This window comes from Citrus sinensis, chromosome 9 (assembly GCF_022201045.2).
Source record: "Citrus sinensis cultivar Valencia sweet orange chromosome 9, DVS_A1.0, whole genome shotgun sequence".
NCBI lineage: Eukaryota > Viridiplantae > Streptophyta > Magnoliopsida > Sapindales > Rutaceae > Citrus > Citrus sinensis.
This window is the reverse complement of record NC_068564.1, coordinates 17,571,173-17,597,894: the sequence shown is the minus strand read 5'-3', so window position 1 is coordinate 17,597,894 and position 26,722 is coordinate 17,571,173. Positions and strand designations below refer to the sequence as shown.

Genomic DNA, 26,722 nt, shown 5'->3' with positions numbered 1-26,722 from the left:
TTACAACCCAAACTCTTCTTTCTTTATTTCTTGTTCTTTGCTTTTATATATATATGTGTGTGTGTGTGTGTCACCCTAAAAGTAAAAAGCTCCAAGCTCAAAGAAAAATGTTAAAGCCTTCTTCTTCTAAGAATAATAAGAAGCCGCAGCATCTGATTAATCTCATTATCAAAAGCCAGGTCCATTTTTGTCTTAATTTCTTTTATTTATTTACTGCTTTCTTCTTTCTTTATTTATTTTTTAATGAATTTCTATTGTAACAAAAGTTGCTACGCATATGTTAGCTTTAATTTTTGTAATAATTTATTTATTTTTTAATTAAGACAAGCTACCAACTCACAATGGAAAAAAATTATGGTTTTAAAATAATTGATAAGCTTTTCGAGTGACCAAATTTAGCCTAAAGGCTTTTTTTCATTTTATTTTTTATTGAACCAACCCACATATGCCAGATCTATATTTTTTCTACCAACAGAAAATTATTAGAAATTTTGTTGTATATATAATGAATTCATATGAATTTTGGCTAAAGGGGTTTCGCTTTGGAGGTTAGATCATGCCTAATTAACTAGCAACATTTGCCTAATTGCTCTATTAATTTTTTCTTTTTTATTGTTAGGATGGTGACAAGAGATTCTTCCAGTTCAATCATGACGTCGAAATAAAGCGGCTCTTGATTAAGTACTGCGAAACAAAATCACAGCCCTTTAAGAGCACCCCTTTCTTGATCAATGGGAACCGATTTGATTATTCTAAAACCGCTGACCAAGTAAGTAATTAATTAATTAACTAAATTATCTTTTTAATTAGTTTATTTCTTATATTGCCACGGCCACTAATAATTGTGATTTAAATTTTTTTTTTACTTAATTTGTAGCTTGGATTGAAGGATGGGGATGAGATTGACGCAATGTACCACGCCTTTGGAGGTGGCCATGATCACAGGGCATGATAATAATCCAATAATCTCAAGGTCACACCATGCACCTTGAAGTTAATAAATTAATTTGCCCTTCAATGAGAATAATTTAAAATTAGTATATGGATATTGTGTTGTTTGTTGTTGTGTTTCGTTTTATTTTAATGGTGGATTAACTTATTAATTAGGATAAATGTGTTACCGTTCAAGACTGAGGTAATTACATCTTTCTGTTTTTGGTGCATGTTATCGATGAAATTGGATATTTTTATAACTCATCGTTAAATAGCTTTAGCTTCAACACACTTAACTTAGAAATTTTGAAACAATAATAAGATAATGTTCGTTTAATCCTCATATTTTAAATTAAATATCCTTTTAGTTTGTATATTTTAAAAAATATCTCAATATAGCTCTACTATAAAAATTTTATTGCATTCTTACCCTTATTTTTCTTTGTTTTTACAATAATACCCTTGTAACAATATTCTTAGTGACATTAATGAAAAAATTAATAATAATAAATAAATTTATCAAATTAACACTAAATTAAAGTAAAAATCTTATTAATATTTTACACTAAAGTAAAATAAAATTAAAGTAAATATTTTTATTAGTATTTTACTTTAAGGATTAATTTGGTGACTTGAATTTTTTTATAGATAATTATTAGCAAAACAGCAAGATATTAAACGTAGCTTAATTTGGGTGGTATTAATTTATTTATAAATTATTATTAGAAAGATTGTTGCAAAGGTATGAAAAATATTAGTTCTTTTATATTGATAATTATTAGTCAATCTTCTAATTAAATTTTTTTATGGGTAAATTAATTAATGCTCTTAAGATTGTAGGAAGTGTATTATTATTATTATTATTATTATTATTATTATAACGGCAAAGAAAAATAATGGCGAAAGTGTCATATTTTTAACAACAAGAGTGTTTTGAGTTATTTTTTAAAATATAAAAACTAAATGAATACTTAATATAAAATATAGAGACTAAACAATCATTTACCCATAATAATAACACAAGAAAATAAACCATATTCACATATTAAAAAAATGATATGTGTATGGTTGATTATTAATATTCTTTGGAATATGCTTGCTTAGTTTTTTGTAACATGCATAGTTTAGTCATTATAGTGCCTTATGCGGAAGAAAATTAGTTAGAATCCATGCATTACATCAATATGAGTCGTACCGGATATATGAGCGAAGAAGTACGTGAATGTACTTTAGTGACTACCCAAAATCATAAGTAAATTACTACTGTAAGCAAAATAATATAATTAAATTAAGATATTTTAAGAAAGTTATGATTTCTGGGTAGATGTATCATCGATGTTTAGTCTTTTCGGAACTGGGTATAAGGAAACGTAATACTCAAGAAAGCTGTTTGGACACCAAGAAAATAAGTTTATTTTTAAAGATAAAACTGATTTGCAAGAATGTTATGGTTTTATAATTTTATTAACTTTTTCACACTAATGAAATCAGTAGAGTCTGTTCTATTTATACTAACATAGCTAACTGATTACAGCCGTAAAACTAACTAAATACAGAAAATACCATGAAATCAATTGAACTAACTCGTAGACTTGGTATGGAGGTGACGATGCAGGTAAAGTGAAGAAGAAATCCGGTTAGTGTCGGCTACACTTTTCTAGGTTTAGATTCCATAACAGATTGCAGTTATTACGACTAGTAATGAACAAAATTTAATACTAATTTCCTCCAATATTTTACATATAATATATAGATAAGAGCAAAGAAAAGAAGTTGAAAAAGAGATTGCGAATACAGATTCCTAAAATGTTTTTATTTTTTTATTTCATTCATTAAATTTTTTATTAATAACATAATAAAATTTTGTGTACAAGAACTCAAGAATTATGTATGATAATATGAAAATTCATTATACATGACTAAATAGAGCTTCTGTGGAAACAGAAATCAACGCATTTTTCGAAATTTGCTTAAAATAATTATAAGAAGAAAAAGTAATGATTAAATTGAACTTCTTTCCAACTTTAATGAATTTTTTTTATGTGAAACAAAGCAGAAAGTACATTAAAATAATTACACAATTTTTTTTTTCTCCCCGCATTTTTACATTAAAGAAGTTCACCACGATATGTTTAGTCATACCATTTGGCCTTTGCCAAGGAAAAAAAAAAGGGAAAATTATCAGCCATATACCCTTAAATGACACCAGTATCAAACGTGCTACAACACTTTTTGCTTATATCACTCGTATACCCTAAGTTGACAAAATAGTTCTGGCGTCCACCTTTCCATTTATTACCGTTAAGAACTTAACAGAATTTGAGCAAAATGACTATTTTACCCTTTAAACTCAAAATGAGGTAAAAAAATAAATTTACCTTGAAAATTAATGTAAATTTTCAATACACAAATTTTTTTTTATTTTTTTATTAACAATACATTTTTTTATTTAAAAAATATGAATTATTAATAGTACATATTATTAACAATTATCCATAAAAAATATTCATCTTATACCATAAAAAATTATTAACAACATATTATTTACAATTATACATATTATACCATAAAAAATTCAAGTTTGAGTTTGGAGGAGTAGATCTTCAATAATTTAGGTTAAATTTTGGAGGAGTATATTCGGTTATAAAGTAGCTTTTTTTTTAGCAATTATTAACAATTATCCGATAAATGGGATGACATGTCATTTTTATCAAAATATACCATATGACATGTCATTTTTTACTAGGTAAATGGGATGACGTGTCGTTTTTTAAAAAAGACTAGATTACCCTTATGATGTCAGTACTCGCAAACGGCAGTTAACGAATTGGTGGACAGCAGAAGTGTTTTGTCAAGGGTATACGAGTGATACACTTGAAAAGTGTTGTAGCACGTTTGATACTGATGTCATTTAAGGGTATATGGCTGATAATTTCCCAAAAAAAAGGCAAAATAAAAATAAGAGATTAATTAGAAGGCTTTATATATTGCCATTTTTTTCCCTTAAACATAAATGATAGGATGAAACAGAAATTTGAAGACTAATAATTTTGTACTTATCATTTAATTGTGTTTTATGCCTCATGTCTTGGAATAGAAATTTGAGTTGTATCATAATAAATTGGTCTAAATTAATTCATTGAAAAAATCAATAAGCCTCTGATATGGTAAAAACAAACTTGTGTTTAAAAAAAAATAAAAAAAACATATAAAAATTTATTTATAAATAATTTTTTTTGTGCTAGATTATAAATCATTTAACCAACGTGCTTTTAGTTCTTTCAGGAAATTAAAAACATATTTTCAAAATAGACTCGATCATGTGGTTGGGATGGAGTGACGGTGCATTTACTTGTGCTTTTTTTAGAAAATATGTCATGTATAATCTCAAAAAGTGAAATAAATAAACAAAATCCAATTGTTGCTCATTCACTTCAAACAAAACAAGTGACACGAAAAGCTTAAAAGACTTCAAACGCATGCTCTTAACTAAAGCTTATCTAATATATATCGATACACACACACACACAAACACACACACTAAACAATTGACATTGATCACTAGGAATGTTTAAAATCTAATCTGATCTGCTCAATCCGTCTAATCCATAAAAATCTGATCCATGTATTAGTGGATTGGATTGGATTGAAAATTTGAAAATCCGCAATCGGTGGATTGAATATGGATTTACTTCTATAAATCCGTAAAAATCCACAAATCCGCAAAAAAAAAACAATTTTATTTATTTAATAAAAATTTAAACTTGTAAATATGGCATTAGTACTTACTAATAAGTAAATAAGTTAGAATATAGTTACATTAACACCATATTATATTTTGTCTGATAATAATATAAAATAAAAATAATTAAATAAACAAATATAACTTCCTAAGTAGTTAATTTTCATGTACTAATCTAAACAAATGAGATTTTTTTCTTTTTGGTGTGTTATATTTTTAAACTTTGAATGTATTTTTTACTTTTATTTAAGCAATTAATTTTTTAAATCTTATTTAATCTTGAATTTGATCAGTAGTAAAATTATTTTTATATTATTTTTTATTTAATTAATTTGTGGATAGGACAAAACTAAAAATTTTTAGCCCGCAAACCAATCCGCAAACGTATAGATTGGATTTGGATTGAATTGAATTAAATTGGATTAAAAATTTATAATTCGTAAAATTATGGATCGGATATAAATTGACGTTAAATCTGCAAAATCCGATCCGTGAACACCCTTATTGATTACAAAGTTAATTTTGCAAGTCGAACACCATTAATTTTGCAAATCCAACAGTTAATTTTGCAAGTCGAACAAAAAGCGTATGCCACTATACGGTATATATAGCTTTTAATTTCAACTACCAACCCACCAACCAAAACTTTATTTTTTTGGTCTTTAGTTTGCTTTTATACATTATATATTAATTTGCTTTTAAAGCTCATTTAAGTTCAAACACCATTAATTTGTTCTTGTTCAAAGGATTTTCTGTTTGTGAGGAAGAAAAATGTTCGAGGCAGCTTCTCCTCGTAAGAATAATGAAAGGCCACAGCAGAATTTTATCAATCCCACTATCAAGAGCAAGGTCCATTTTTTTTCTAAATTTCCTATATTTATGTAGTACTTTCTTCTCCGTTTTTTTTTTTTTTTGTGAATTTCTTTGAAGTTGTAGCAAAAATTGTTGTGCTTATGTATGCATCTTAGCTTTAATTTTTGCAATAACTTATATATATTTTTAATTAAGTTTCTCAAGTACCGTTTTCTGGCAACTTGCTCTAATTTTTTAATTTTTTTATTATGGTTAATTTCTACAATATAAATGGACTGCTTCAATGTATTTGTATAAAAGAGACATGTAAAATCCTGGTGGGATCCCATTATGCCAATGCCTTGATATTTTAATATGTTAAAAAAAATGGATCCTGAAATAATTAGAATTGATAGAGACTGAAGCTTCACGTTTCCTTCATTAAAATATCACTTTATAAACTGCACATGCTTCCCTATTACATACTTCTCCAAAAGTGGCAAAATTGGCCAATAATTTTTAACTTGATTAAAAAAAAAATACTAGATGCCAGATCTCTATTTTTCCTCCACCAACTGAAAATGATTAGAAATTTAATTAGTTGTATAGTGAATATCATGAATTTTAGCTTAAGGAATTAATTATAATTAGCAAAATTTTACTAATTATAAAAACAAAAACCCAAAATGTAAATGATCAGTATTAATCATGTTAATTAATTTGTTTTTATTGCAGGATGAAGACAAGGTATATTTCAAGTTCGAACGTGACGCTCCAATGAAGAAGCTCCAGACAATTTATTGTGACAAAAAATCTCCTTTCTGTGATCAATGGGGAACGCTTTGATCATCCTGAACCTCTAACCAAGTACTAATTATTTTCCTAAGTCAGACTTTAATTCATTCATTTTGGAAAAACGATCGCAGTTCCAATTTGATTTAAAAAATTTAATTTAATTTTAAATTTTATCTACTCTGCAATTATTTTTTAATACAAAAGATGATTTGTCTACGTGATCATTTTATCAAACCACAAGAATATTGTTGCACTTTTTTCTTTTTCATTTATTTTTAATATTGCCACTGCACTAAACGTGATGTAAATTAAAATTTTCTACTTAATTTGCAGCTTGGATTGGAGAATAATGATGAGATTGATGCAGTGTTCCATGTCTCCGGAGAAGGCGGCGATCACAAGGCATAAAGCGGTTAATAATAATCTCAAGGTCTTGTTGGGAGTTAATTAATTAATCAGCCCTCCAATTAGAATAAGTTACGATTAGTGACTGGATTAATTGTGTTCTTGTGGTTGTGTTTTGTTTTTTTTTTTATGGTGAATTAATTTAATTTAGGCAAGTTAAAAGCATGACAAGATTAGAGATTAAGATCCATGGAATCACATCATTGCGGTTTTGGTGCATGCTATTACAAATAGCATCAATGTTTAATATCGACCGAATTGGAGCATTTTGCAACTGAAGATGGTCAATGGGCTGGGTGGCATGCGTCCGTACAGTACGGCATGACACGAGTATGTTTCGATAGGGCACATGGCACAACACCCACGTGGGTTGGGCCATGCCTAAAATTTCAAACACGTGAGCCTTAAAAGCATGACAGGATTAGAGATAAGTCAAAGCATGACATTCGAAAAAGCACATAATAAGTACTTTTCATTAGTAGGCTAGTACGCAGCTCATGGGCCATTAATAGCACGTGAGCCAAAATATATCAAAGCAAAATTTTTTAATAAAAAGTAAATATAAAATGTTATGATTTTACTAATATCTTGAAATTAAACTTTTAATTCTTTTTAGCATCGGCTTTTAAAAATTAATTTAAGTTTTAGTTTAAATAAATATTCTAATTGCTTATGTTTATAATTTATTAAATGAATAAATAAATATCATGATTTTATAAATGATAAATCAAAAATTTTATGACATTAATATTTCATTTATGAAATCATAACTTAGTTAATGGAGATATGTTTCATTTGTGAACGAAATATTTTTCATATTTATACACAAAAAGAAATTATGAATGAAATATTTTTTATGATAAATTAAAATTTGTGATAAACTGATAATAAAATATTAATTGCTCCCTTAATAAAAATTTTTGTTGTTGTTGTTGTTGTTGTTATAAGATTATTATTATTAGTAGTAGTAGTAGTAGTCTTATCAGCTTAAAAAAAAAATCAAACACGTGAGTTTGAATAAAACACGCTAACTACGTGGGTTTTTTTCAAACACACTGGACATGTGGGCTTGAAAGGGAAAAAAAATTGATGGATTTTTTTGGGCACAACCGCACGGTAGGCTCATGCCGTGGACTGTGCTAGGCCTTTAAAATAATTGGACATGACACAACACAGTCCATTCACTTGGTGGGCCATGCCGAGCCAGCCCATGAACTCTAGTGGGGGCCATGATTTGATTGGCTGGCACGGCCCATGGGCCATCTTTATTTGCAACTCATCGTTAAGTTATTTTAACTTCAACACAATTAGCTATGAAAACTATTAAGCAAATATAATATAAGATAGGAAAATAAATCATCCTCACATATTAGAATAATATGTATCGTTAATTTCTAATATTCTTTGAAATAAGTTTGATTAATTTTTTCTAACCTGTCTAGAATAATTATTATAATTCTTCGAGTGTGCACATAAAGTGAAAGAAAATTAACTAGAATTCTAACAATCATCAATATGAATCTTACCACAAATATCAATTATTTAGACAAATTTATTCGATTTGATTTTTAAATCATATCTTGTCATGATAATTTGTACGAATGAATTTAAATGATAACTCTATATAACTATTGCTCAAATGTATTATTCTATAGAGGACTTTAATATCAAAGAAAAGCAGAATAACCTACATTTTATTTTTATTTTTTTATATAAGTAGGATGCTATTAGAAGTGACTGAGATTTTAGGTATTAACGCTTAAACTTACCAAAATATTTTTAAAGCCGATATCAAAAGCTTTTTAATTAACAATAACTTCACTTGAATTTGGAATTCATTTTTAAGAATTTATTACAGAATTATTAATTATTACATAAAATAATAAAATATTAAGGATATATTTGAATCCACCAAAATTCACTTAATATGGTGTTAAAAAATTTTTATTATATGAAGGGTAGGGATATTTTCACCCTGTTATTTGTGTAAACTCACCCCACTTCTAAAAAAATTTACAAAAAATGCACATTGTTTCCTAATAAATATAAATCAACAAAAAAATGTAATTAATCAATTAAATCATTCTTATATTTTTGTTCTCACCTTTTTTTTTTTTACTATTAATGTAGCTTTAATATAAGTTCTATTTAATTATTTTGCTTTGTGACATAAAATGACCCACTTGCCCAAAACATATGTGTTCTTGTATCTAATACTTAAGGTATTTCATTTTGTAACTTATAATCTAACTTCTTAAATGAAGTCTAATAATTTTCAATATTTTACATATAAATGACATAATTTGATAGCCTAATAATTTAATGAGTATTTTCTCATAAAGACATTATGTTAGTTTAATTAAAAATTAATAATAATACTAACAAAGTAGAATTAATTATTTAGAAGCAATGAATTTTGTATAGAATTAAAAAATTGTTGAAGTTAAAGTAAATTTTTGGTAGTTTTACCCTTTAAGGATAAAATAGTCAATTTAAATTTAGGTTAAAGCAATTTTATTAGTCAAATATAACAAAAAAATTTAAGTCACAATAAAATAAATTAAAATAGATATAATTGATCAATTCTTCTGAATTTTTCTTTATTTGAAATTTTTAAAAATAATGAAAACTTTTTATAATTATTTTCTAAAAGTGGGATGGATTTTACAAACTTTTTATTATGCCTTTAGTCATGAGGTTTTGAGAATTTGGCACTCACGGCCGAGAGGAAACAGCCGAGACAAAAGGGTCAAAGTCGAAACGATGGTATTTGTTGCTTGCGGCAAAAGGTAAAACCCATCAACTAGCGTTCTTCCACTAGTGAGCAACAAATTTTAATATTAGTTTCCTCCAATACTTCTATATAAAATATATATACTGTATTGGCTAGAGGCCAAGGGCAAACCAAAAATGATAAGATGAAACAGACACTGTGAATACAGATTCTCAAAAGAGAAAAATGTTTGTTGATTTACTTCATTCATCAAATATAGATTAATAACACAAAAAGTTCGTGTAAAAGACCACAAGATTTATGCATGAAAATATGAAAATTCATTATACATGAAGAGCTTTTGTGAAAAAAGAAATCAGCACAATTTTGGAAATTTTATCAGCAAATTTTGAAAATTTTGTTAAAATAATAATTAGACGTATATACACTGAACTTCTTTCCAACTTTGATGGATAATTACAAGAGCTTAAAAAGCTTTGTAAATTGCCAAAATTTTTTCTTTAACCAAAAATTAAACGATGAAACAGACAAATTTGAAGACTAATAATTTTATACTTGTCATCGAGATAGAGCAGGAGATATATTTGTTCGTAAAAAAATAAAATGAGTAGACACTGATATTATTTTATTGTGTTTTACAAGCTGGAATGCATGAATGCTACAATCTAGAATCTTCACAATTTATAGAATTTTTTTAGGGTAATTAAGGATCAATTGTCTTAAAAAATGTTTTTTAGAGAGTATTATAGAACAGAAAAAACGAAGAGTAGAAAAATAAAAATAATAATTAAGGAGAAGTAAAGCTAAGCCAAAATAGAACTGAGCTATTATTAGAAAGCCGTTCGCTCCATAGATAGTATGCTGCTAATTTCAGCAGAAGGTATTCCCTACCACGTCAACGTATCAAGTGCAAACCAACACCATTAGTCTCACAAAAGGCATGACCTTACAGGAGATAAGGTCGCAACATTTACGTTGAAGACTCAAAAGTAGACAATAAGAAGAGTTGCCTTTAACTCCAACCACAAGCTATAACTTGCTCAAATAACCTTAATATCCGCCATCACTTCTGCATTAAAAGTAGCGTCTACAACTACTGGCACACCAAATCCTACAAAGAAAGTTTCATTTTGAAGCCCTACGAACAGTCCCGAAAAGAATCGCTTTTAGATAAGCTGTCCAAGTTGGCTTTAACCCAACCTTTGGAGGAGGCTTCCAGTCCAGAATGTAAACCCTGGGTGTATATATGTATATATCTTTCAATCTGGAATTTTAAAGTGCAGGAAAGTCCAAAAAAACACATAAACTGCTTTAAGTTTTAAGTCTCTTAAATCCCACAGTTTTAAAGCTTTCCCTGACTTTTCCCACACTTTAAAATCCTGGACCAGGAAACAATCATAATGTATTCAGATTATCTTCGCTCTATCATCTGACTTCACCCTTGGACATTTCCACTTTTCCCATTCATCAAAAAGAAAACATTATGAAATCAACTGACTGAAAACTTCCACAACTGAAACTTTAACTTGAAAATTGTGCCGATTGACTACGACAACATGGAAAGAGATAAGATCGGTTCTCTATTTTACAGCACTTACACACAATAAGCTCATATACAAATACCACTATAGTATTAAAATACATATAGTTCACAGAAAATAAAAAAAGGACTTATTACTGGCAAGTTCCAGATAGTTTTGTTAGCTTCTCAAACAACTTACCTTGATTGAGAAAGCAAGCTTAGATGCTTCAAAGGCCTCTTCTCTCATGAAGCCTTTTCCCTGGGTTTTGGGAAGGCTATAATCTTGGACTCGAGTTCAATGCTTGAGCAGCATCTGCACATCTGCCAGTTTCATAAACTTCGGTGCCGGCCTATGCCTTCTCTGAACTATTAAAAGATGGAATGAAATTAATTCTAAACTGATGTCGTAAACCACAGCAAAAACTCAAGCAGAAGAAATTTGAAGAATCATCCAGGTATTATGTTTTAAGTAAAAATACCAAAAATTTGAAGTCAATCCATCACTCATACAAGCTATAAATCAGACATAAACTTGAATATCAATCTGGAAAACATAAATGCATGTTTACAAATGCACAAATGAAACAAGCAAAATATAAATGCATGTTTATTTTGACAAGCTTTTACAGCGAAATATAATAGATATTCATAGATATGAAGCAAAGATACATAATCAAATATATTTTTAAGATATCACATTTAGGAGAATGCATCAAATTCAGAACTTTTGCCGTGTATCATTGAGAAAAATACATAATAAATTACCATGCAAATGTGTATTGGGGTAATTAATTCATAAACTGAACTACAATCATCATCAATAAGGCCAACAAGACACATTTTCACAAGCTCACCATCATCATCAGGAGGCACTGATTTGGCTCTTGAACATTCATACTCAAAAGTTCTAATATGAGAAGCGTGCTTCAATATCTCCTCATCGACCTCGAAACCTACACATTCACAAAAACCTAAACGCACAAGTTCTTTGCAGCCCTGCAGTATCACCACCAGATTCTCCCGCTCAATAGAAACTCACATCAGATGCAATTCCTTAATCTTTGAAAAGTACTTGACAATGGCTGATGCCTCATATTTTCCAATGCGAACTCCATGAACAAGTAACCAGCTAAAGTTCTTGCACCTGAGGCCAATTTGAGGGATGATTTCTATTATATCAATAGACTTCCCAAGAATTAAACCTTCCAAGTTTTTCCAGTTTCCTATCAGCTGAGGGATAACTAGTAACAGCTTAAGACAAACAATAGGATACACGCCCAAAGTTTTCAAGGCTGCACACCTGAAAACAGCAATTCATCATCCCTCTTGATTCACTTCTACGATTCTTTATCAAGAACCACTATTAGAAAACCACTTCTCGGCAGCATCTATGAAACCCTCTGCTGAGCAACAGCCGGGAAGAATAAGGGCAGTAGCATTTCCACAGCTACGATCAACAATAATGAACTTTATAAATTGGGTGCAAGACTTCATCTTGACTCCATACACGTGCATAAATTTATCTAAAAATGAATTGTAAGACGAAGGGAAAACAAGATTTTCCCGGGACAAAGGATCAAGGCTTGCACACAAAAGGGACATCCAATAGAAGTGACTCAAACTCCCACTCTTCCAGGCACATTCACCCCACCTCTGTCCTTCCATTTTCTAAATAAATAAAAATGAAAAAGAAAATATCAATAAGCTTTATATTTGAACTACAGCAAAATTGCTCTATTCACAAAATGAAAATTTAATTCCCATTAATCAAACTATCTTGATTATCATTCAGAATTGACAAAACTAAAAAAATAAAAACGGGAAATTAAAAGAATAAAAAAAATATAATTACCAGAACGGAGTGAAGAGGAAGTCGCTTTTGCTAATAACCAGAGGCTAAAGATTGAAACAAAACGAAAAGCAAAATTGGGTTTATGCCAACTTCAGTCAGAGACTCACTCAAAGCTCAAAGCAGACGTGGCATTCAGAAGAAGGTACACTTGGCAGCTCGATAGTTGACAAAAAAGAGCAATAAGGGTGTGTTTGGTGCTCCCCGCTGGATTATACTGTATTGTACTGAATTGTATTGTATAAAATGGTGTGTATTAAAATAGCCTATTGTGTAAACTGTATAGTATTTGGTGCTGAGCTGTTCAATAGTCCTGTGTTTGGCATATATCATATACTGGACTGTATTCAGTTTTGTTAAAAATAAATAATTTCAGTAAATAACTAACCTTGTTATATTAAATAATAAATAGCATAATCCTCACAACATTTAATAATTTTTGAATGCTAAAAAAGATGGATATCCTAACTTATATATATATATATATATAAGAAAATACTTACACACAAGTTTAATATTTTTATATTTGTTTCTAGATTTATGTAACTATAAATTTTAAAAAAATTCGACACATGATTTTTCTTCACATTTTCTATGAAAATTAATCACAAAAAAATAATTCTAATCAAATTACATTAATAAAGTATATAATTTTCCATCGTACGAGAATTTTCAACCTTAATATAATCATTCCAAAGTTTATAAAAATTTGTGCAACTTAATAATACAATATTACAACAATATCATACCAAAATTTTGAGTTGTGTTAAGTACACAATGCACCCACATGCTATAATACTATACCAAATTATTGGGTTGTGTTTAGTACACGCATCTTTTCTACACCAAAATATTATTGGCTTTAAAATATCACAGCCATTTTAAGCAACATATCACCCTAGTGCTTTATGCAAGAGCATATGAACAAATGTTACCTCACACTCACAAGACTTGAAAATTGAAATATTATGGGGTTTCTTTAAAATTAGCTCTAGAGCTAGAAGTTCTTCTTCAACAGAAAGTTCCATAGTTGCAAGTTCATCAAAAAATGCTAGAACTCACGGTAAATAAAACGTAAATTTCAAATCAGAACTTCCAAATATCGTAAATAGAAATAAAAACATAAACAAGCAGATATTGAGACTTTTTTACCCAACAAAACATGGACTTACAACTTTATTAATTTAGGCATTTCTCAATAATAATTCCTTTGTACCCAAAACCTCTTTTACCTTAATCATCTTTACTATTGAATATTAAAGTGCTAGGAATCTTTATCTTAATTGTTCCCTAGTGATAGAGCAAGTAATATATCTATTCTTATCATAATCATCGCTCAATATAAGCTCAGATATAAACCGCATGACTTTTTTATTTTTTATTTTTTATTTTTTAATTAGTCAAGTTATAACCATAAACAGAACCAAATCAATAAACAAAATATAAGTTGCATGGCTTTTTTCTTTTTTTAATTGGTCAAGTTATGACCATAACAGAATGAAATCAACAAACAAATGTCAACCATTACACTATTTCATAATGACTAATGCATGATTTTTATTTTGTATCTAAGCAAAACATACCTAGCAAATGAAGGAGAACCCAAAAAACTTTTGAAAATCTTTGATAACAACTCGGGAGTAAGACCAAATTTCCTCTGAAATTAATGTGGATCTAGTTAATATTTGAATGCTTAATAAAGATTTGCTAAAGTTAAGTGCTGAAATTACCTATAACAATAGGATTTGGTAAAAAGTTGTCCGTGAATTTGTTTTCAGAAGCGAAGAAGAAGATGGTACGTGTTGTAACTTATTTTACTTTTCTTTTAATTTTAATCTTATTGACCAAGTTAATAAAGACCCGAGGTTGGTGCGGATCTTTATTACACATTCAAATCTATATTAATTTTACCCTTTTATACCGTATATATCAGTTAAATAATTTTACCAAACATTGGTTAAAAAAATAAGTACAATACGTACCCTCTTAATACGTGCTGCCAAGCATACCCTAAAGGTTTATGAAAAAGAATATTCAACAGAGTTTCTTTGGATAAACGAAACCAAAATCAGAATTTTAGATTCTGTTTGGTTTTAAATTTTTATTAGGCTTTAGTTTATAGTACGGATAGAAAATATCAAAGAAGACAGTAAAAGAAAAAATAAGAAAACATGTAAATAGAAGGAGAGAGAAGGTAGATTAAACTTCAAATAAAAATTGTAAAGTACGAATTGAGAGAAAATTAAATTGTTTCTTGAAAATTGAGAGTCACCTTCATGTTTATTATTTTTCTTTTTTTAGAATTTTCTTAAGATTTACTTATTGTAACTTATAATCAACTTTTTTAATATAAAAATAAGTAACATAACAACAGAATCAAGTGAGTCAGTTGATAAATTTATTTGATTGTTAATTATATTAAATGCACTTTAACAAGACTCTTTTTAAATATAAAAAATTATGTGTGTGTATATATATTCTCAAATGTAGACGTTTTTATTTTTGCATGGATACGCTATAAATCAAACGATTTAAAAAAAAGTCAGCATTTAATTTACTGTAAAATCATATGATTTAAAACTATGTTTGTACTACCTCTATTCCACACGTGTCAGCATAAAAAAGTAAAAAAGAGAGCGCTGCACATCTAATTTGAATTTTGGTTTGAAAGTTGAAACCTCGTAAACCGAATAGGAAAAAAACCAAACCGCATCCAAGTGTCCAGTAAAACCTGATTTCAATTCGCCGTAACCATAAAATTCATTGCAGGAAATTTGTCAAGAATAATTCAGTTCGCCGTAACAAGTGAGTTTCTTCTGCACTCTCGGACCATGTTAGCTATGCCAATTTATGTTCAGAGAATGTGTTAAAGATTCAATCACAAACCCTAGATTTTGTATTTCTGTGTTTAGTTCAAAATCTTTTTTTTTTTTCAAATTTATAAAATTATTTTCATGTGTGATCAGTTTTGCTTGAAGGAGTGTGTTCAGTGCTAGAAACATCGTAGCTCTTTGACTTCCAATTCAAAATTTCGAAAAATTCTGTATTATTTTGTCAAATTACTCGAAGTGGTTCTACCCAGAAAGAATTTGAGCCCTGAAGTTAATGCATTGGTTTTGGTTCTTCCATTACTAACTGAATGCCACCATCTTTTGTTCATTTTTCAATTACAGCAGTCGAGTTCTGATTCGTGGGAGACGGAGATGAAAGTCAAGATCTTGCGTATCCTTGTTAGTGATTGACGATTGACTTCTTCAATGCTGAACTTTTAAACTTTTAGTAGCTGGCTTGTGGGTAGTTTCTATCGGGGATCATCATTTGATAAAATCTTTGATTATCCCATATGATAAAAGAATTTTTAACCTTTTATCAGCTAGCTTGTCGATTGTTTCTAATGGGGCTCGTTAACCATTGCTGTAGAAGAGAAAAATTGAAAGAAGTTTTACGGTAGTAAGTGAATTTTGGTGAAAGGTGGAGAAGATTTAGAAGGGCAAACACCAGTGTGATCTGGCAGCTGAAATTGAGAAGTTCAATTACAGTTTTCCTTGGCTGGCTAGTGTTCGGACTTTGAGTTTGCTGTCGTACTTGTGTGTGTCTCATGTACAATATTGTATGATTTTTTGTCATTTGAGATGACATTATCAAGTAGTCATCCGCTGGGTTGATAAAAGGTTGATTGTTGTGTTGTGTCAAATTTGTGAATTTGGATTCACTTGTTGCTAATTTAATACTTTTCTTTTAACCAAAGAAACAGTGTTTCCTTGACTTATTTCCTTTCTGAATGTGCCCCGGGCTTTAACCAGAGTATGTTATCTTCATCTCTCCTATATCTCTACTATTTTCATTTAAGCATTGTCTTGCATTTATCGAAGGATATTGGTAGAATTCTGGGGTTGAATGAAAATATTTTCAGTTTAAGTATTGTCTTGCATTTATGGAAGTATTTGTGGGAAAATAGGTGGCATGCTGTTGCTTCATGGACGTGGGATGCACAAGATGAAACATGTGGAATTTGCCGGATGGCCTTTGATGGCTGTTGTCCTGATTGTAAACTACCCGGTGATGATTGCCCATTAAGTAAGCAGCTACAATTAGTTAATTTAATGATGGCTTGATGTGCGTACTGTTTAGTCAGCTGTAATAATGGAGTGAAGGATACAATCACTCATTTTCATTTTGTACTGTATCATCTTGCAGTTTGGGGTGCCTGCAACCATGCATTCCATCTTCATTGCATCTTGAAGTGGGTGAATTCTCAAACTCCTCAAGCACATTGTCCCATGTGCCGAAGGGAATGGCAATTCAAAGGATCAGATTGAGTACTGTTGAAGGGGAATCTACAAGCATCCAAACCTGCCTGCTATGAAACCTTCCAGCCCCTCTAGCTTTACAATCTTGATGAGGAATTTGTCTTTCATTTAACTTCACATTGAATTGCTCACCATACTAAGAAAGCAATGGCAGTTTTAAATCAATTAACTAAACTTGTGTGCTGCGTGTTGATACATTTAAGTATCCACAGGCATGTCAAAGGTATCAAATTCTGTCGAGCACAGAAATCTCATCTGTTTCTCAAAGAAACTGCAACAAATTTTCGTGTATTTTCAGTTTTTCATCATGTACCCCATTATTGAAGCATGCAGATTAGAGTTCTACTCTGGGTTTGATTCTGTAAAATTCATGAGGAAATCATCAATTAACAAGCAGATTACATTCTTCATAAAATGTATCTATTTATCGTGGAAATTTCTGCTCCAGCTGTGCTTTAGTTGTGACCTTGAAGGCTGGCTATGGTTCACATTCTCTCCCTAATGGAAACCAAATGTGCACCGCAGACCTGCGTCTTGTCGAAGAAATGGTTGTAATTGGACTTATATCTATAGCCTAGATTTTGACAGTGATAAAAGGCTTTTACACTCTGACTATTGGGACTCATGTCGTGTGCTAAAGATAATCTAAACTGTCAAATCACGCAATATTGAAGAGCTGGAATCTAATTTGATTGATTAGTGTTTCCGCCTGTGTGACTATTAGACATTTGATATCTTAAGTCAGATTGTGATCACTTTCGTTGATGGAGCGACACAAGGTTATACAATCACAACTTCCAAATGGCCATTGTTTTTAGGGATAAAGAAAGTAGTATTGAAAGAAGAAAAGGAATTTTCATGAACAAAAATCATGAAGCCATTCAAATTGTACGGACAGAATTTTAACTGAAGATACTCTACTCGCTCCACTCTCAGACAACTGCAATTTTGCCATTTCATCAAGGAAATCAAATCAACTGAATAAACATTCCAACACAGATTCAAATCAACTTAAGATTTTCTAGCTCACTCTCAACGAAGTTTCATATTCAAATAATGCTATAATGTTAAAAGTACATCTAGTTCCGATAGCTTCTCAAATAACCTTTCCTCGGTTGAGGTTGAGGAGAAGAGGTCAAATGCTTCATATGCTCCTCTATTGAAGGCTCATCCCCTGGCTTTTGGAAGGCTATTATCTCACAGAATTCACTGCTTTAGCAACGTTGGCATATCCACTGGTTTCAAAATCCTGAGTACAGGCCAATGCTTCTCGGATCCAACCTTTTCAGAGCTATTAAGTGATACAATGAAATTGATTCTAAGATGACAGCACAGACAGCTAAAACTCAAGCAGATGACTGTAAAAACTTTTGAAAGAATTATTTTGGTAATATTGAAGTGGAAATATCAAGACATCCAGTTTTCCACTCAAATTCAGTACCAACACAAGCTATAAATCAGACCTAAAGCTTGAATATCAATCTTTGACACTCAGATAGCACATAAAAAATGAGCAATATATGCGCACGTGTGCGCATTTTGACAAGCTTTGACAGCAAAATAAGATAGATATTCATAGATATGAAGCTAAGATAGATACGTAGATAGACAGATATATGTGTATGTGTGTGTGGGTGTGTGTGTGTTCAATATATAGCATTTAGAAGAATGCATGAAATTTAGAACTTTTTCCAGCATATTGAGAAGATTCGTAGATAGACAGATATGTGTGTGTGTGTGTGTGTGGGTGTGTGTGTGTGTTCAATATATAGCATGTAGGAGAATGCATGAAATTTAGAACTTTTGCCAACATATCGAGAAGCATGCAGAAAAAATTACCATGGCATAGTGTCACGGGACGAGACGTTTCGAGCCCGTGCGGCACTCCTGCATCCCATACTACGAGAGTAAGCCTAGTGGAAGCGGCACAATATCGACTGGTTTCGCCTTGCCTTACGCTCATCAGGAGAATGACTCCAGTTCCCAACCAGTGTGTGCAAGGCTTCGCCTAGATCCCCCTTCAACGTTAAGTCCTCGACTAGCGACAAGCTCCCCAAACTCAACCGGGTCGCCCTGCCTGAACTCCAAGGAATCTAGGACCATTGTATTCCTCACACGCACGCCCCTGAAGCACGTCTCCAACAGTCAACACAACCATCATCAATACTAGCGTACAAGCGCATATCTTGGGTGTCACGATTGCGGTCCGCGACATTCTCCCACCACCACGACCATGCACGTCCTCATGCATGAAGAGTACGCCTCGCAAATGTGCACTTCCGCGCGCAAACGTGAAGATCACCTTGTCAATCTCACCCATGAACTCTCTGCCTACTCGTCCTCAATCCGGGGAGAGGACTCGCGTGCAGACGCTTGGGGGTGTGAAAACCCGTCCTGCTTGTTGACCCTTGCGCCCAAAAGGTTGGGGACCTGGGGTGGTGCGGCATTGGAGCGCTTGGCGAGCTCGCAACGAGGGCTTCAAGAGATGACAAGCGCGGCTTTGATACCATTTGTCACGGGATGAGTTTTGTTATGCAGTAACCCGTGCGGCACTTAGACGACTTCTAGCACACAAGTCGCTAAGTAAGTCTTTCCGAACTTCTCAACTAGCTAAGTAAGAATACTTTGTGGAAATGCTAGGAGAAGCAAGAGCGTAATGGTCAAATATAATTATATTACACACTTAAAAGTATATTATAAGAGAACTTTACAAGAGATGTAGAGAGCTTGTATGTTGGGTGTTGTCCAAATGAGGAGTGTCCCCCTATATTTATAGGTGGTGGAGTGTTAAAGAGTTCCTAGCCACTTGCATAAATATCTAGGGACCTAAGTGGAGAATCCTAGAAACTTCTAGCCTATGTACAATTTATAGAAAATTCTAAATCTTGAGCCATGTTAGGTGATTTGCTAAGCGCACCACCGTTGGCTAGTTGTGTTGGCGGTCTATTTCTAAGTGCAACACATTTCTAAGCCACGAACTCCCTTAGTATCTTCAATGGGAGTAAAGCATGCGTAGTACAGGTCGAGCGCGCACAGCTTGCGGAAAGGCGCTCTCGATCATGCAATGCAGACGAGGATTCAAGAAGAATCCCAGCCCCTTAGTCTTCATCTGGCAACACGACAAGGGAGAGGATTCCAAAAGCCCTCCAAGCCAAGTCCCACAACAAGCACGAGCCGTCCACAACAAGGGCAAGGACGTTATGCCTCTGAAGCTTCCACCGAGACGAGTGTTGAAGCAACGCGCAAAGCCACCCAAGCAAGAGGAATTGCGGAAGCACAACAAGGGACGCCGCAACACCAAGGAAACGACCCACGCAACACAAGTGGCGGAACCTCCCCAAACGCAAAACCACATGGGAACGCGAAGAGGACCAATGGCAAATCGCAGAACAAGTCCAAAAAAGCAAAAACGAGATTGAGACGAGAATGCCGCTAGCATAGGTGGGGGAGGATTGTCACAGGCCGCTCAAATCTCCCGCAACCGGAGGTTAAATCCGCGGACATGAGTCAACTTAGCAAAAGTTCGCCTAGACGTGGAGTGCGCTTAAAAGCGGGATGCGCTTAGCACAAAAGGCGGGATGTACTTAGAAGCGGGTTGCGCTTATAAATGGACTGCCAACACAACTAGCCAACTGTAGTGCGCTTAGCAAATCACCTAGCATGGCCCAAGATCTAGAATTCTCTACAAATTGTACATAGGTTAGAAGTTTCTAGGATTCTCCACTTAGGTCCCTAGATATTTATGCAAGTGGCTAGGAACTCTCTAGACCTAGCACTCCCACACCTATAAATATGGGTGGGCACTCCTCATTTGGACAAAATCCAACACACACAAGCTCTCTACATCTCTTGTAAAGCTCTCTTGTAATATATACTTTTAAGTGTGTAATATAATTATATTTGGCTATTATGCTCTTGCTTCTCTTAGGATTTCCACAAAGCATTATTGTTTAGCTAGTTAAGAAGTTCGAAAAGGTTTACTTAGCAACTTGTGTGTTAGAAGTCGTCTAAGTGCCGCATGGGTTGCTGCGCAACAAAACTCATCCCGTGACAATAGGCTAACTAATTCATAACCTGAACTACAACCATATTCAACCAGGTCATCATAGTGATCAAGCTACATCATCATACTCAACCATCATCATCATTAGGTTTGGCTGTTGAACATCCATACTTGAATGTACTGATATAAGAAGTGAGTTTCAAAATCTCAGTATCAACATTAAAACCTACACAATCAGGGAGGCCTAAATACACAAGTTCTTTGCATCCCTGCAGTATAATCACTAGATACTCCCGATCCATGCACACCTAACCCAGATACAATTGCTTAATCTTAGGGAGGAAAGTTACAATGGCTGATGCCTCCTTTTTTCCAATAAGAACTCCATGAGCATATAACCCAGCTAAAGTTCTTGCAGTTGAGGCAGATTTGGGTCAGGATTGCTCTCATGTCATTGGACATTCCAAGAATTAAACCTTCCAAATTCCTCCAGTATTGTTCGAGTCCTGGGATTACAGATATCTTGTACAGGCAAAGAATAGGATACAAGCCCAAAATTTTCAGGCTGGACACCTAAAAAAATAATAATTTGTCATCTCACTTGATTCAATAAAATGCTACTAAACATTATCAAACAAAAAAGAGCATGTGCTAATTGCACCAAATGCCTTGGTATGAGCCATGAGGGAAGAGCAAATACAAAAGACAAGAAATAATAAAAAAAAAAGAATAAAAAAGCTCCGTGTCTTCTTTTTTGATTACTTCCGGTATAAACTTAATTTCGAAGGGAGCTTGGAAAACTTACTTAGTCGCAGCATACTTACAAACTCTCCGTTAAGCAACAGTGTGGAGGAATAAGAACAGTAGCATTTCCACAGCTGCGATCAACTATGAGCTTTATAAATTGAGAGGAAGTCTTTAGTCTTTACCTTGATTCCATATGCTTGCTTAAATTTATGTAACATGGACCTGTAAGAGGAAGGAAAAACAAGTTTTTCCCAAATAAATGGATCGAAACTTTGCTCTGTGCCATGACTTGCTTACAAAATGGACATCCAATATTAGTGACTCCATGCCAACTCTTCCAAGCACATTCAACAAACGGTCCTCATCAAGATCTTCCCACCTGCGTCCTTCCATTTCTAAATAAATAGCAGAACAAAATAAAAAAAATTATCTGCACTGAAGCAACATTGCTGTCATAACTGGAAAACAAAAATGCAGATGAAGAGGATCCTACAATTTCCTTCTTGCGCTTTGCACCTAAAAATGCGTCTGGACCCCACTCTCTAACGATGTGAAACGGCTCGAAATTAATAACCCAATATCTCAAATTCTAAGAAAAGTTGAGAGTTAAAAAATTAATTTGGGCTTTGCACACCTCTAATAAACTTTAAAAAAAAAAAAAAAAAAGTTAACCAACCTCAGAGGATCCTGCAACTTAGCTAGGGGAACGCTACGTGAAATTCTTCACATGCTTTAATATTTTGGAACAAATCAAATCATTACAAAATGATCTGTCTAATTCTAATCTCCTCTTATTTTTTTAATAATTTTCAATTATACTGTTGAGTAGTCAATTATTTGTCTTGTTTTTGTTCCCAGTATGGAAAATTTCATGCATAATATTCCAAGAATCAAACAATTAAAAATTAATACAGATAAATAAGAGATAATAATAATAATGAGTAAAAAAAAAATTTCTAGCAAACTCAGCAACAAAGTGTAAGAGGAAGTCCAAGGGGACTGTTATTGATTAGAGTCTTAGAGATGAACACAGTAAAGTAAAGCAAAATTGACTTCCCACTTCAGTCAGATCATTTCTGTCGCCAGAACACGTGGCGTTCAGATAATATATCCACGTGACGGTCCTTTATTTGTCAGACAATATTAAAAGAAGATGATGTTTGCTTTTTGAAGTTATGCGGAATAGATTTAAGGAAAAATATCTACCCTCTACTTATTTTTTATATTTTTTTTAAAAAAATATATAAATTTTTTACTTTTTTATTAGAATCTACTTAAAATTATATTTTATTTTACTTTTCCACTTCAGTTTGGAATCCGTTAAAAAAATTGACGGAAACTTAAAAAAATGATTATTTTACCCCTAAAATAAAAATTATAATTTCATCCTAAAAAAGTAAAAAATAATCAGATTTAATAATGAATATCATTATTGGTACGTTAATAAAGTATACAAAAATCTTAAATACTAGAGATTATAACTCAATGAATAATAAAACTCTACTTATTTTAAATTCAATTGATGATTTGCGAGATTGAGCTATTTTTAATACTACTTTTATAATTTAGCATTCTAATTACAGACATATTTAAAAAAAAAACCTGCATTTGATGGTTGTGGAATTAATTTCTTTATTTACTGATGGGAAAAATAATTAGATTTAATCTGATTATTTTTGATAATTTTTAAGGTGAAATTATAATTTTCGTTTTGAGGGATAAAATGGTCATTTTTTTAAGTTTCCGTAAGTTTTCTTAACGGATTCCAAACGGAAGTGGAAAAGTGAAACAAAATGTAACTTTAGGCGGATTCCAGTCAAAAAATAAAAGAATTGTGTATTTTTTAAAAAGGTGTAAAAAACGGGTGGACGGTGGATATTTTTCCGGGAGTCAATTACCAACTTTTAATTTTAATTTTTTTTGGGGCTTTTTCGAGTGTTTGAAATGGGAGAAAGAAAAAAATAATTATATCAAATATGTCTAACGAAAATAGTTTAACATAAGGTAATGAAACTAAATGTGATTGATTAATTATAATCTGGGTGATACTAGTGTAGCTTGAATTTTTTTCGCATAATCATCCATTGATCTTTTTCTATCAATGGACCAATGGCTGGAAATGGATACATTTTGCTATAGGAGTTATTAGCAATTGATTCTACATGTGGGTTTCCCTCATTATTGTTGAAAATATGAGTCAAAATAACTCATTTGAAAGGCAATCCCTAAGTTACGTTTAACGTAACCTACAGTCCAACGAATCTGAGACGTTGAATATGCTCAAATTTAGATCCAACGGATGACATTAAAATTTTAAAAAGTAATATTAAGTGGTAAACCGGCTGAACTGGTTATTTTAAGGGACGGGCTACTTGACCAAACGGTTTATTCTTAGAAAAAGAATAAAATTTCTTTTTATCCCTTGTCTCTTTTTCTTCTTCAATCGAAGCAATTTTCTGCAAAAAATTTAACTGGGTAAATACAATTTTTATAACTTGATTTCAATCCCCTTTTTATTTAGATTTTCCCATGCTTTATAGCTTGTGTAATCCATGAACAAATTTTGTTGTAAAACTAATGCATAAATCTTTCTATCCCGTCATTAGTTTTGCTTCCCGTGCCTTATCAAATTTACTCTTTTTTTTCTCTTTTTTCAATCCATTCTTTGCATTTTGAATCGCGATTTTGCAATTAATTCGGTCCAAGAATTTTCTATGTATTCAATTTTTTATCCATTTAATTTGATTCGATGAACAGTGATGAAGTTGTAAATTTTGATCCTTTCATGCTCTAATCTTAAGCTTCGAATTGATGAAAGAAACCCATGCTCCAACTTGTGTAGGTATATGTTTAATAAAGTATTAATTAGGTTATGAACTTGTGAATTTTAGTTTTCATCTGCACCCTATTTCACCTCTCTGTTTCTTCGTTTCACTTCATTTCGCCTCACTCAACACAAGAAAATTTTTAGCCCTCATAGCCTTCAATCAACACGCAACAACCCTAAGCCGATAACAAGAACAGAAGCAAAAACAGACTCATATCTGCAATTTTCTTTACAATCAATTTCTTGATCTGGGTTTTGTTTTGACTCCAAGAAAATGGCCGAGGGAAGAGAAGAATCACAACTAGAAACTGATTTTGCAGTCTCCAAGGTGGGTTTTCCATCTGGATTTTGTTTGGAACTGAATAAAAACTCCGACTTTGAAGTTGGATTTGAATCATGAAATCCGTGTGGCTGGAATTCGGTGGTGGAGGTTGGCAGTGAATTTTGAGGAGGATTGGGTTGGAAGAAGAGATAGAATCCCTTTTGCTTAACGTTATGGTGTGATATGGTTAACTTTTGTCATGATCGGCTATAGAAAGGAATTTATCCCGTTGACACATGTTGGTGACTGGACTCCAACCTTTTAAACCAGTTTTATTTTATTGCTATTTTGTTCACTTGGCATCTATTTATTGGCCAACCCATCGCATCACTGAGTGTAAGCTACGGTAAACGTAACTTAGAGAGGTCCCATTTGAAATTTCAAATAAGTCTAAACAGCAACAGTGAACCGGCAACAACAATCAGTAAAACAATGGATAATAAACAGTATTGCGAAGAGTAACAAATGAATAACCGATTTCTTGAAAATTCACTGAAAAATAATATTCTATGGACTAATTTTTGCTCCTCCAAGAATAGACTTGGCAAAACCCCGGGTCCGGTCCGGGTTTGGTGCAACCCGGGATCGGACCGGATGCCAAAAATTGAAACCCGGACCCGGACAAAACCCGGTTTTTGCATGTCCGGTCCGGGCTTGAGCCCGGCGTGCCCCGGGTCCGGGTTTTGTCTTCCGGGCTTCTAAGCCCGCAAACAATTATTTAAAAAAAAACTTTCATTTTTATTAAGATGTAACAGATTGAAAATAAATTGAAAATAAACGATGGCTCCTTTTTAATTAGCAAAGTCATACAACTATCTTAAATTGAAAATAAATTTGATTAAGAATTTAAGATGTAACAGATTGGTAGAAGTTATCCAATAATTGTCAAAGCGGCAGATGGTAAGTGGCATGCACCAAGCAACTTAATTAATTAAACAATAAGCTTAGTCATGACTGATATAACTAACAAAATTTGCTGTCAGCATTGATTAAAAATCCACTTCAATAGTGCTATTGTATATTACACGAGCAGGCCAATAAGGATCCCTCACAAAATTGGCCATATTTTCCTCATATTCTATGGTCAAAACCACTTAGCCTCACAGCAACAGCAAGTCAGCAACCATGCACAAAATTGGCCGAAGATAAACACGAACAGCAACAGCCAACACCAACAGAGAAGCAATCGGCAAAAATGCAACTGGGAAGACAAAATATGGAAGGAAAAAAATCAATACATGCGGCTGGTAGTGGTGGCTGTGATGGTAGAGTGATGGACTGATGGTGGATGACAAAGTGGCAATGGAGAGTTGGAGACGGTGGCGCTGACGCTGACGGTGCCAGAGGGGGCTGCACTGCGCTGCTGCCGCTGCACGAACGACTCCCGTTACAGCCGCAACTGAGCAAAACCGAGTCAGCAAATGCAAACGAGAAGAGATGATGCCGAGTGCCGAGGGGCGAAGGTGACGGACTGACGGTGGGTGCTAGCCGACGGTGACGGTGGCAGCGTCGCTGCTTATGCCTTTGGGTTTGGGTGTTTTACGATTTGGGGAATTAGGGACTTTCGGATTTGGGTGTTTTGACTTTTGCGATTTGGGTTTGGGTGGGTAACTGGTTTTAGTTTTTTTTTTTTTTTTATTGGGAAAACGGGTCCGGGTCCGGGTTTTAGGTTTTTAGTGCTGAACCCGGACCGTGCCCGAATATGTCCGGGTTTTAAATTCTGAAACCCGGATCCGCTTTT

At 32.6% G+C, this 26,722-nt stretch overlaps 2 protein-coding genes and 3 long non-coding RNA genes across 9 annotated transcripts; 3 read left to right on the top strand and 2 right to left on the bottom strand.

The window, feature by feature from the left end:
• Nucleotides 1-1,163, top strand: LOC112496169 (small ubiquitin-related modifier 2-like). Its single transcript, XM_025093359.2, has 3 exons — nucleotides 1-179; nucleotides 620-769; nucleotides 878-1,163. Exons 1-3 carry the CDS (start codon nucleotides 54-56, stop codon nucleotides 950-952), a joined length of 351 nt encoding a protein of 116 aa, XP_024949127.2. The 5' UTR covers nucleotides 1-53; the 3' UTR covers nucleotides 953-1,163.
• Nucleotides 1,164-5,359: 4,196 nt separating this feature from the next.
• LOC112496170 (uncharacterized) lies at nucleotides 5,360-6,938 on the top strand. Its single transcript, XR_003062657.2, has 3 exons — nucleotides 5,360-5,524; nucleotides 6,203-6,334; nucleotides 6,596-6,938. It is a non-coding gene; the product is annotated as an uncharacterized LOC112496170 (long non-coding RNA).
• Nucleotides 6,939-10,205: 3,267 nt separating this feature from the next.
• Nucleotides 10,206-12,889, bottom strand: LOC102620530 (uncharacterized). Its single transcript, XR_008051526.1, has 4 exons — nucleotides 12,776-12,889; nucleotides 11,778-12,591; nucleotides 11,123-11,289; nucleotides 10,206-10,635 (listed from the first exon to the last, which is right to left on the bottom strand). It is a non-coding gene; the product is annotated as an uncharacterized LOC102620530 (long non-coding RNA).
• Nucleotides 12,890-15,417: 2,528 nt separating this feature from the next.
• Nucleotides 15,418-17,427, top strand: LOC102627047 (anaphase-promoting complex subunit 11). 2 transcript variants are annotated; one of them, XM_052433055.1, is made up of 5 exons: nucleotides 15,418-15,577; nucleotides 15,946-15,994; nucleotides 16,576-16,651; nucleotides 16,731-16,849; nucleotides 16,970-17,427. In XM_052433055.1, the coding sequence occupies exons 2-5, from the start codon at nucleotides 15,976-15,978 to the stop codon at nucleotides 17,089-17,091; spliced, it is 336 nt and encodes a 111-aa protein (XP_052289015.1). In that variant the 5' UTR covers nucleotides 15,418-15,577; nucleotides 15,946-15,975; the 3' UTR covers nucleotides 17,092-17,427. The 2 variants fall into 2 exon arrangements, with proteins under 2 accessions (XP_052289015.1, XP_052289016.1); XM_052433056.1 differs by having other exon boundaries at nucleotides 15,434-15,577; nucleotides 15,949-15,994.
• A 585-nt stretch (nucleotides 17,428-18,012) lies between these two features.
• LOC127900063 (uncharacterized) lies at nucleotides 18,013-22,925 on the bottom strand. Of its 4 annotated transcripts, XR_008052071.1 has the most exons (4): nucleotides 22,509-22,869; nucleotides 22,326-22,421; nucleotides 18,922-22,227; nucleotides 18,013-18,373 (listed from the first exon to the last, which is right to left on the bottom strand). It is a non-coding gene; the product is annotated as an uncharacterized LOC127900063 (long non-coding RNA). The 4 variants fall into 4 exon arrangements; XR_008052070.1 differs by having other exon boundaries at nucleotides 18,922-22,421; XR_008052072.1 differs by having other exon boundaries at nucleotides 18,922-21,658; nucleotides 21,891-22,868.
• Between the last annotated feature and the right edge of the window lie 3,797 nt (nucleotides 22,926-26,722).

Bases quoted from the DNA above. Each gene is read 5' to 3' on its own strand.
- LOC112496169 (XM_025093359.2), top strand. From the start codon at position 54: ATGTGTGTGTGTGTGTGTCACCCTAAAAGTAAAAAGCTCCAAGCTCAA. The intron at 180-619 runs GTCCATTTTTGT...TTTTATTGTTAG, and splicing joins ATCTCATTATCAAAAGCCAG to GATGGTGACAAGAGATTCTT. The intron at 770-877 runs GTAAGTAATTAA...CTTAATTTGTAG, and splicing joins ATTCTAAAACCGCTGACCAA to CTTGGATTGAAGGATGGGGA.
- LOC102627047 (XM_052433055.1), top strand. The intron at 16,652-16,730 runs GTAGAATTCTGG...GTGGGAAAATAG, and splicing joins GCATTTATCGAAGGATATTG to GTGGCATGCTGTTGCTTCAT. The intron at 16,850-16,969 runs GTAAGCAGCTAC...ATCATCTTGCAG, and splicing joins CGGTGATGATTGCCCATTAA to TTTGGGGTGCCTGCAACCAT.